Source organism: Oratosquilla oratoria, chromosome 13 (assembly GCF_046742065.1).
Source record: "Oratosquilla oratoria isolate Oo_2021 chromosome 13, ASM4674206v1, whole genome shotgun sequence".
Classification (NCBI taxonomy): Eukaryota; Metazoa; Arthropoda; class Malacostraca; order Stomatopoda; family Squillidae; genus Oratosquilla; species Oratosquilla oratoria.
Window position 1 is genome coordinate 19,389,250 of NC_134789.1, and position 11,677 is coordinate 19,400,926.

Here is an 11,677-nt window from a genome sequence, read left to right on the forward strand (position 1 = left end):
TTCGAAGTATTACTCGAAACGAGCTGCCACGTATGACGACCGAGGTTACGTGCGTCCCGGACAGACATGGTTTTATCAGAGAGAACTTGGTGACTGCACCTAGTCCACTATTCCCCCTCCCCTCTCTCCACTCTAAAACTGGCGTGATACATCGACTGGACGTCGTTTGTCTCCAACTTCGCCTTCCGCTCTGCCAGAGTCGTCATCGCTCAGCTCCAAAACCCTGATCTTCTACCAAAGCTTTCTACGAGTAATTTAAGTGTTTACTGCGGAGTCAATCCGAGTGAGCTACGACCGAACTGACCTAAGGTGAAATAGTTGGTGTTGTTTTTCCCTTTTCCTGAAATTGATTTGATAGTGCATTGTGGAAGGACCAGAATTATAAACTTCCAGTGCAATCCTGTGTTTTCTTAATGGTCCCACGAGACTATACAAGAACCGAGAGTTCTGAAGCAGGCAGTGGTGGTTTCAGAACTAAAGGACCTAATTGGTCCTTTACACTCCCCTTCCCGTAAAATACAAGATAAATACACCTAGGTAAATACACACACGCCGGTCGGGGTGGCAGCGAAGTTTGGACTCTGGTGAAATCTTCAAAATTACGAGGATCACAACAAGAAAGTATCTGTGTTGTATTAATAGGGAAGGGGAAAGCTCATGGTGTAGTAGGAAGGTGAAGAAAAAGGAGAAGGGGAGGAAAATGGAAGGAAATGAGGAAGGGGACGAACGGGCCCCAGATAATAGAAGCGTAAACAAACGGAAGCTGAATACACAGACGAACAACAAGGAAGCAGAGGTGTCAAGAGCAGAAATATAGATGATAGCAGCTCAATGGAAAGAGAAGATAACTGCTTTTATGGATTTAATGAGGGAGGTGGTGACAACCTCCCCCGACTAGTAAATCTAGAGAAAAAAAAATGAACGAAGAATGGGAGGCTAGGTTTGACCAATTAACTCTAGTTGCATAGAAAGTTGATAAACTGGAAGAACTAAGGAAAGAGAATCAAAATCTAACTAAAGAAATAGAAGAATTAAAAAAAGTTAAAAGAAGTAAAGGAAGAGAATGAATAATTAAAGAGGAATGATAAAGAAAATAAAGAGTCCATAGCAAAAGAGGTAAGTGGTTGGAAAAAAGTACAAGAAAACAATAAAATAAAATTTATAGGTATAATGGAACAGCAGATGAAAGAACAAACTACGGACATAGTTATTAAAGTGATGAGGGAAAAGGATAATATAGTAAGAGACTTAGCGGATAAAAAGAAATGTATAATTATATTAGGCATGGAAGAGAAGTATAATCAAAATAGTACTACAAGAATGAAGGAGGAAAAGGAAAAGTAAATAATATAGTAGAAGTAGTTCAAGAAGATGAACCAGAAATAGGAAAGCAAATAGAAGAAATATATATAGACCAGGGAAATACAATACAGATAAGAACAGACCAATTAAGGTTAAATTCAAGTCACAAACGACAGCAGAGAATATCTTGGCAAAAACAGGGAAACTAGCAGACAGTGAGCAATATCAAAAGGCATGGATAAAAAGAGAAATTAATAAAGAGGAAAGAGAGGAGAAAAAAAAGGTCAGAAAAAAGATCAATTTTATTGGAGAGTAGTGAATATGAAAGTGAGGAGATGGTTCATAGCAGAGGAAAACAGAAGGGAAACGGAAAACACAATGGAAGTAGCAGAAAATTAATAGTGTCTTACACAAATATAGATGGCTTAATAACAGGCTTCAACGAACTGAATGATTATCTGAAGGAAAAAGAACCGGACATGATGGGAATTGTAGAGACAAAATTGAAAGGTCCACTACCACCCAACAGTGTAGGACATGGTGCATATGATTATTGGATTAGAAAAAGAGAGGTAAAATGAGGGGTGGAGTTCTTGACTAAGAAGGATATAAATGTGAGGAATGTCACATACGGAAATAATAGAGTAGAGCTGATTATGATGGAAGAGGAGGACAGGGATGGGAAGAGCGAGAACTTTGTAGTAAATTATGTGCCTCCTAAAATGGCTTCGTGGGAAGAGAGAGAACACAAAATTGTGTTAAGCCACGTCCACACGGTCGAGCAGTGTCCGTCGGGCACGAAGGCTTTGCCCTTGTACAAGCAGTTTCAGCGGGCAAACCATCAAACTGTCCGCTCCCGGCGCCAATAGAGGGCACTGGATCAAAGACTATATAGGAAAGACGGGAAAGCTCACGGAGAGCCGCATCGTCCACATACATTTTAGTGTGCGGCTCTCTCACTAGAGGGACAGTTCAGGGGAAGAGGAGACGAGGCAGGCAGAGGAAGAAGTGGGTAGACAATATCACAGAATGGACAGGGAAGAACTTTGCAGAGACCCAGGCCCTTGCCCACGACCGTGAAAGATGGAGGTCACTAGTGAATTGTTCATCGATGCAGTGCCCCTACGACCCCGGGGGGTTAAGGGATTCGTGATCGTGATTCGTGATCTCTCACTAGATAGCGTTTACGTCAATCACCAGTTTTAATAACTGCATCGTCTGTTTGTTTACAATTAAGCGGGACATTCAATCATGGAGTGTGGGCGGAACTATCACCCATGTGTGGTGTGCTAAAAGAAAAAAATGTCTTTCCCCATCTAATATTTCAAGTTTTTCCTAAAGATAGAGAAAGGTAAGAGATTCAACATACACAGTACATGGAAACTTTAACAGAAAATGGAGGGATAAAATAGAACATAGTTAAAATCTTCTTTATCTTTATGTCAGACTCAGTGCAGTGTCACTTAGCTTGGAAATGAAAATTATAGATGAATACCTTACAAATATCTAGAAATATGAATTGATCATGTTAAATTCATACCATATCTTGATGGCAGTCCCAGGCAGGCACAGCAACTTTGATAGAGTTATGTCATGTTCTTAGCTTAAGTGGTAAAGTTATAAACTTTTACCTTAATTTTGAATAAATGGCCAAATGCACAGCAAAAAAAAAGTTGAATCGATAGTATGTTTCTTCTTCTTTTTTTTTTTTTGGCAGGTTGTGACTGCTTCTTTGGTCGTTTTAAAATTTAACGGTTTTTGTTGAATGATTTCTCTGTGTTATGCTTGTTCTTTTACGGTCTCACTAAACGTCGACCAACGCCGACCAAACCCAAATAATGACGGCTTTTGCTCAAATGCACAATTTTATATAGAAATTAGCATGTGGTTGCATTATTTGACCAATTTTCTTTTTAAATGTGTGATTTTCATGTAATTTGATCAAAGAGAAGTTACGTTTTCATCGTCTGCAAAATTACCTAAGTCGACCAAACCCAAACAATGACGGCTTTTGCTCAAATGCATAATTTTATATAAAAATTAGCCTATGGTTACATTATTTGACCTATTTTCTTTAAAATATGTGATTTTCATGCAATTTCATCAAAGAAAATTTACGCTTTTATCCTCTGCAAAATTACCAACCACAGCTACGAATGCCGTCCGACTCACTAATAGCCGACCAACGCCGAACAAGGACGGTTTATACTCAAATGCACGATTTTGTATAAAAAAAAAAAAAAAAAAAAAAAATAGCATATGGTTGCATTATTTGACTTATTTTCTTTAAAATGTGTGATTTCCATGTAATTTTATCAAAGAGAAATTACGTTTTTATCCTCTGCAAAATTACCAACCGCAGCTACGAATGCCGTCCGACTCACTCAAAGCCGACCAAATCTCAAACAAGGACGGTTTTTGCTCAAATGCATAATTTCATATAAAAAACTAGCATGTGGTTGCATTATTTTACCTATTATCTCTAAAATGTGTGATTTCCATGTAATTTGATCAAAGAAGTTACTCTTTTATCCTCTGCAAAATTATTTTATGTATGATTGCAAATCTTGTTGGTTTGATTTTGTGGCTTATTTCTTACATGTTCATCCTTTTATTTTTGTCTATGTTTTTTACAATGCAGTACCTGTCTTGCTACATATGTATATATTTTTGTTTGTTTGCTTTTGGGATTTTCCTTTGTTCTGTTAACATTTTTTGCTTTATTTTTGCTTAATATGCATGTTATGTCTGCTTCTTTGTTTATTTTTGTTTCATATTATTGTTTTTGATTACTGATTTTCCAATGTTTTGTTTGGTATTTTAATATCTGATTGCATGTTTTGGTTGCCTGATGTATGGTTCATTTTTGAAGTTGAATAATGTTATTTCTTTTAGTTTGTTTGGTATATGTTCTTTACAAGACAGTATTGTTTTGTTGCAAATAAAAGAATATCATGTATACTGCAGGATCGTACCCGCATATGAAGAATAGGATTAGGAAAACATTAACTATATGTATTAATTACTTACGGTTGGCACAGGTCCCATAGAAAAAGGTAGGGGCCGGTAGGAACAATCGCGGCAAGCCGGGTACGCAATAGTGCAAGTCCGTTTAGTCATAATCGTCCATAATGTCTTACGTACCTGTCTCCCTGGATTGTCTTACCGGCGTCTGGTGTGTCAATATGTAAGTAGTTAAGTATACGTTATGTTGGTAGGCAATGTACTATGGTACCCAACTGGTGCTCCTAGCAACTGACTGTACTGTGGTCGACTGCTGAATGACCAATGCGTTCTGCCGACGTCGGGCTGTCGTCCGCGCGCGCTCTACCTCCGAAAGCGTCGTTCATTTGTTTTGTGTTTTTAGTAGCTAGTTTAAATGACGTTACTGCACCCCTCCACCCTAAGTCAAAATATCTCTCCCTCCCTTTAGATGCAAAAAAACTTCCCCATTTAAAAATACTCCCATCCCTTCCCTTCCCCCATTTTTAGTAAGTTACAAATCTAATCTCACAACAGGTCTCCTATCCCTAGAGGACCGTCGCAACTTAGGAGACGGGGAAGATATACTATTAGGTTTGACATTTTCTTGTCTAGATGGAGAAGGATGAGCTATCATAGTTGCTTCTGAAATAGGAAGTTTTGCAGGGGAACTAACTGAAGTAGTCACTGGTGAACTTTGTTCAGGTGTAGTAATTGTTCTAGTTATAATTTGGTCTTGATGCCTCTTTACTATTTTACCAGAAGGCACTGAACACTGATAGGACAAAGGACCAGTTTGTTTTACAACTGTAGAAGGGATCCACTTAGAACCATTAGGAACATAGTTGCGAATCATCACTGGTGATTCAGGTGAGAGGTGTATAAATCGAGGAGCATTAGTATGTTCTTTCTTTTGTGCTTGCTGTTTCTTAGATACTCTAGAAGACACACCATCTGCAGGCCATAAAAGGTCCAGACGCGAGCGGAGGCGTCTGCCAAACATCAACTCTGCTGGTGAGACACCAGTCGTAGAATGCGGAGTTAATCTATAATTAAATAAAAATCTATCCAGAGTATCCTGAATAGCTGACTTAGAGGTACGTATGGCCTTCTTGAGAGTTTGTACCATTTTCTCTGCCAAACCATTGGTAGAAGGTTTGTATACTGCTGTAGTGATGTGCCTAATTCCTGAATTATTACAAAATTCTTTGAACTCCTGAGATATAAAACATGGACCATTGTCCGATACAATTGACACCGGAAGTCCAAATCTAGAAAAGGAATGTCGCAAGCACTTGATAGTTTCCTTACTTGTAGTACCAGAAGTAGGATAAACGTCCACCCACTTCGAGTGAGCGTCCACTATTACTAAAAAATAGCGACCATCTACAGGACCCGCATAGTCAACGTGAAGACGATGCCATGGGCGATCAGGCCATTCCCAAGGGTGTAGCTCTGCCTTAGAAGGCATAGTTCTGAGAGCTAAACACTCTTGACAAGAATTTGCCAATTCTTCCAAATCCTTATCCAAATTTGGCCACCACACATAGCTACGGGCAAGTTCCTTCATGCGTGATGAGCCTGAGTGACCCATGTGAAGTTCTTCCATTAGCCTAGTTCTCAATTTTAGAGGAACAACCACACGAGAACCCCACAAAACACAACCATCTTGGATTGAAAGTTCATCCCTTCTTCTGATAAAAGGAGTAAATTCCGAACTATTCAAAGTCTTAGTATTAGAAGGCCAACCTAATTCACAAAAGCGCATGACCTTCGATAGAGTAGGGTCTTTCCGAGTATGTTCTTTGATATCTCCACTACCTACGGGTGAAGATTCTAGAAAATGTACTAAGTTAGTCCAATCAGCGGGCACTGGAGTGGAATCTGTAGTAGACACCAAAGGAAGACGACTAAGTGCGTCAGCGGTACCAAGGAGTGCACCCGACCGATGACGTAATGTAAATTTATAAGCTTGGAGTAGCAATGACCAACGTTGGATTCGTCCAGAAGACATAGGCGGAATAATTCTATTAGGTGAAAAGATTCCTAACAAGGGTTTATGATCAGTAATAACATCAAAATTATTCTGACCCCACAAATAATTGTGAAATTTGCGCAAAGCATAGACAATAGCTAGTGCCTCTTTCTCTAGCTGAGCATAGTTTCGCTCTGAAGACGTTAGCGTGCGAGAGGCAAAACAGATAGGTCTCTCCTCACCATCAATTACATGACATAGTACAGCTCCTATACCATATGAGCTGCTATCAGCTACAACTACTAACGGTTGTTTCGGATCAAAATGCACCAGCGCTTTTGATTTCAAAAGAGTCTCCTTACATGCGGAGAATGCAGATTCTTGTTCCTTACCCCAGACCCATGGAGTTTTAGCTTTTAGTAAGTTATTTAAAGGTGCCAACTTAGAGGAAGCTTGAGGTATAAACCTTCGGTAGAAGTTTAGTAGCCCTAGAAAGGATCTCAATTGAGAAACATTAGTAGGTGCAGGTGCATTTGCAATAGCCTGAACTTTATCCTTTGTAGGATGTATTCCTTCCTTATCTATCTTGTAACCCAAATATGTTACACATGGAACACCTAAAGTACTCTTCTCAATGCTCAACCTCAACCCAGCCGATTGAAGGGTTGCTAGGACTGTTCTTAGTCGTTCTCGGTGCTCAACCTCACTAGCCCCGGTGATTAGAATATCATCGAGATACACGAACACCCCCGGTAAATCTTTCAGGAGTTGCTCCATCGCCCGTTGGAAAATTCCAGGAGCTGCAGAAATCCCAAAACTCAACCTATTATATTGGAAAAGACCACGATGTGTGTTAATTACAGTGTACTTCTTAGAATCCTCGTCAAGGCATAGTTGAGCATATGCCTGAGACATGTCCAACTTTGAGAAAACTTTACCTCCACTTAATCCACTGATTAAATCATCAAGGGTCGGAATAGGGTAAGTGTCGAGTCTAGCAGCTCGATTTACAGTAAGTTTATAGTCTCCACACAACCGAATCTTACCATTAGTCTTCACTACTGGAACCACCGGTGCGGCCCAAGAACTATTAGTCACCGGAGAGATAATACCTTCTTCAAGGAGTGTCAATCTCCTGATCAATCTTAGCTCTGAGTGTGTACGGAACAGTACGTGCTTTACAAAACTTTGGTGGGACCGACTGATCAACCTCTATAGTGAACCGACGTTCCTTATAGCAACCTAACCCCTCTGAAAAGAGTTCAGGAAAATCATGCAACATAGACGTAGCAATAGCAGAACCAGCTGAGAGTTTATTAGCCTCCTTTAACAGGCCTAGCCTCCTCATGAGAACTCTACCCATTAAACATGGACCTTTCCCTTCGACTACAACCAACTTTGTCGCATCTACTGAGGAACCATCTTCAAGTTTAGCAGAGACAGTTATGTCTCCCAATACCTTTAGAGGTGTACCTCCATACGCATTCACCACTGTAAGAGATGCATTTAGCGGAGGACGTTCTGATTCCACAGGCCAAAAACCCTCATACTGACATCGAGGCATTAAAGAACAAGTAGCGCCTGTGTCCATCTCCATAGGAACACACACTGAATCTAGGGTGACATCCATCATGATAGGCTCGTCACTTACATTCTCTGAAATAACATACATATTCATAACTGGAATCAACTGAGGACTCCGTGAGCAACTCGTTACAGTCAGTAAAGTTTACGTTACTCTTCGACGGAGTAGTCTTGGACTTCGATGTGTAACACATCTTCTTAAGGTGTCCCTTCTGTTTACACAAATGACACGAAGCATTCTTGAAAGGACAATCACGCTTCCAATGCAACTTACCACACCCTGAACAAGGAGTCTTAGGAACATTAGACATATTTCTAGCACTGGAAACATTAGTAAATTTTGTCTTACTATAAGGATAGCTCTTAGAAACTATACTAGAATTAGGATTTGAGGTGGAAGTCTTCTTAGTAACCTGCTGCTTACTAGGTACATAATGAACTGAGCCACTAGCCATAGCTTGAACATCCTTCGATGCCGTCTCCCTAGCTGTAGCCATACTAACAGCTTTCTCAAAGGTTAACTCAGACTCAGTCAACAATACTTGCTGAATCTTATCACTAGCAAGACCCATTACAAATCTATCACGTAGCATCTGAGATAACGTTGTCCCAAACTCACAAGTGTGGGCAAGAGCTTTCAACGCAGCTACGAAATCCTTTACGGACTCATTAGACTTCTGGGCACGAGAATAGAATTTATAGCGTTCATAGATAAGAACAGGCGTAGGTTTGAAGTGTGCCCTAAGCGTATCAAGAACTTTATCTAAAGTACTCTCTTCCGGTTTTGCAGGAGAGAGCAAATCCCTAGCCAATCCAAAGATTTTAGGTCCCGCCAACGTGAAGAATGCAGCCACCTTCTTTGCGTCACCCACATCATTAGCAACAAAATACATTTTAATTCTACTGACATACGAATCAAAATCCTCCTCTGACTCATTGTACGGTTCAATTGAACCAACCCTATTAGCCATGGTTAGCCAAGAACAAAGAACTTCACCAAACCAGAGAAAACAAGAAAACTAACCTCAACATAGATTAGGCTATAGTCACACCTAACCTTAGAAAACTGCAAAATTACCTCATCACAAAAAAAAACTGAACAATAGCATAAGTATGTACAAATAGGCCTAATAGCAATTGCGATGAATAATAGAAATAGCCTCGCAATACAAAAGGTTACAATAAAACGCAATTGTAAGGACGCAATGAATGTAAACAAAATATTAGCGCAGGTAAGATAGATATGCGGTTTTAGAATAGCCTAGCTTGCCCACAAAATTCCACTAGCTGACCTATAGCAATTTTCCAATACGTTAACTATACCAAGTCTAAGGTACCAGCACAAAGTTTCCTACTTAGGGTATCAATCCCGTCTCGTCGCCAATTTATATGCAGGATCGTACCCGCATATAAAGAATAGGATTAGGAAAACATTAACTATATGTATTAATTACTTACGGTTGGCACAGGTCCCATAGAAAAAGGTAGGGGCCGGTAGGAACAATCGCGGCAAGCCGGGTACGCAATAGTGTAAGTCCGTTTAGTCATAATCGTCCATAATGTCTTACGTACCTGTCTCCCTGGATTGTCTTACCGGCGTCTGGTGTGTCAATATGTAAGTAGTTAAGTATACGTTATGTTGGTAGGCAATGTACTATGGTACCCAACTGGTGCTCCTAACAACTGACTGTACTGTGGTCCAGCGTTGCCGGAATACCACACCTGTCTTTTCCACACGTTTTCTTTGATCGAAAACTGAACAGTGACTAAGCTATTCTATGTTTGTGATTGACGGAATTTCTATCGGCTTAACGGGCACACACAACAATGTGGAATAGGAGTATTGCCACCAACAGAGTTCTGTAAACATTAGATGAGAAAGAAAACACATAAATAATACATAGAGGGATCGGTGACACACACAAAGGAAAGTTTTCTGCAATATCACCACAAAGTAGCTGCAACACTATGCCTCCAATGATTTAAAGAAATTCGCAGGGAAAGCTATAAATATAGACTTTATATTATAAGCAGGTGACGTAATAATACATGAAACAATACACACTTAATTTCTGATGGTGGAGTCACAAGTGGACATACACAAGTCACAAATCAACAAACATTATACACACAACATATTTATACTCAAAGTATTAGAACATACTTTTTGAGGGATGAAAATGTACGCATATATCTATACTATAAAGTACAAGAACATATACTTTCTCATAGAGAGAGAGAGAGAGAGAGAATGCAATTACATGGTTAATGTATGGAGTTTATAATTAACTGAGATGGCTCAAAGCTCACACAAGTACCTTTCTCCCTGACAGCCTCTGACACTAAAATTAGTGCATCCTGTTCCTAGTCTTTGTTTTCATTAATGACAACTTTGAGAATAGGCTCTCAGCATCAGCATTTGAAGTTGATAGAGACAAGATCTGCATTATAAAGGAACACAGATACTGTCGGGTACCAAGTCTTGCGGCAAAGTTACGGAATCTAGGTTCCTCCATTCATTGTCTAGAATTTGGACATCAAAATCGTAAATGCGAGGTACTGCTTGAACTTAATTTGTGAGAGAAGGTAGGGCTGTTCTTGTGTTTATATCTAAAACATTTTTTGGTGATAGAAATGAACATAGGCGGAAAAGTTCATCTTCAATAATTCAACTAAGTGGTCAGCTGTACTGAATGGAAGGTTATGCTCGGCGATGAAGCATGCGAGTAGAATGGTCGCTAATACCACCCCTCTACGAGGACGGGGGGGGATCCCCCTGCTGGACATCGTGTTGTTACACTGCTCCTTTTCAGCTGAATAACTGGACCTCACAAACTTACATCTTGACCATGTTACCTTCCTCTGCTAAGCACCCTTCTCTTGTATCATTACAATTTTACGACTGTTAGTGTAAATAGGTTTTTAATGGAAATGTTGGTTATCAGCAATCCATCTTACGTATAACATCCTTCTCTTGTATCACTGCAATTTTACGACTGTTAGTGTAAATAGGTATTTAATGGAAAATTTGGTTATCAGCAATCCATTTTACGTATAACACCCTTCTCTTGTATCATTGCAATTTTACGACTTAGTTTATAGATATAGGTATTTAATGGAAAGTTGGGTTATCAGCAATCCATTTTACGTATAACACCCTTCTCTTGTATCATTGCAATTTTACGACTGTTAGTATATAGATATAGGTATTTAATGGAAAATTGGGTTATCAGCAATCCATTTTACGTATAACATTAACTAAACATAACTTTGCATACAATAAGCTAGAGGCTCCAAAGCAGATAGAAAATGTGGAAATATTTTTCCACACTGTGTAGAAATCCGTCCACATTATCCACGCCAGTTGCCAACTCTCGCTAGATTCCGTCACCATGAGCGATATTTCCACGAAACGGCAACGCTGCTGTGGTCGACTGCTGAATGACCAATGCGTTCTGCCGACGTCAGGCTGTCGTCCGCGCGCGCTCTACCTCCGAAAGCGTCGTTCATTTGTTTTGTGTTTTTAGTAGCTAGTTTAAATGACGTTACTGCATATACCAAACTTTTACTATCCTTGTTTGTATAATTTGTGTACAGACACTTGAATAAGTATACAAAGCTCAAACATAAGCACAAGCACAAACAGAAATAATAGAATAAATATAACTAAAATAACCTTTTAAATTTTAACTGTTTACTCAATTTCAAATATTTAGTAATGAATGATGCATTGTGCAGAGGTATTTTACCAACTTGATTTCATAAATATGATCATCATCATGTGTGTAAAGCATATATTAAATAGTCTTGTTTGCATGCAAAAGTCATAAAATT

At 39.4% G+C, this 11,677-nt stretch overlaps 1 protein-coding gene across 1 annotated transcript; it reads right to left on the reverse strand.

Moving 5' to 3' along the window:
- Positions 1 to 7,376: 7,376 nt before the first annotated feature.
- LOC143032187 (uncharacterized) lies at positions 7,377 to 8,814 on the reverse strand. The gene is made up of 2 exons (XM_076196656.1): positions 7,998 to 8,814; positions 7,377 to 7,915 (listed from the first exon to the last, which is right to left on the reverse strand). The coding sequence occupies exons 1-2, from the start codon at positions 8,812 to 8,814 to the stop codon at positions 7,377 to 7,379; spliced, it is 1,356 nt and encodes a 451-aa protein (XP_076052771.1).
- Positions 8,815 to 11,677: the final 2,863 nt, after the last annotated feature.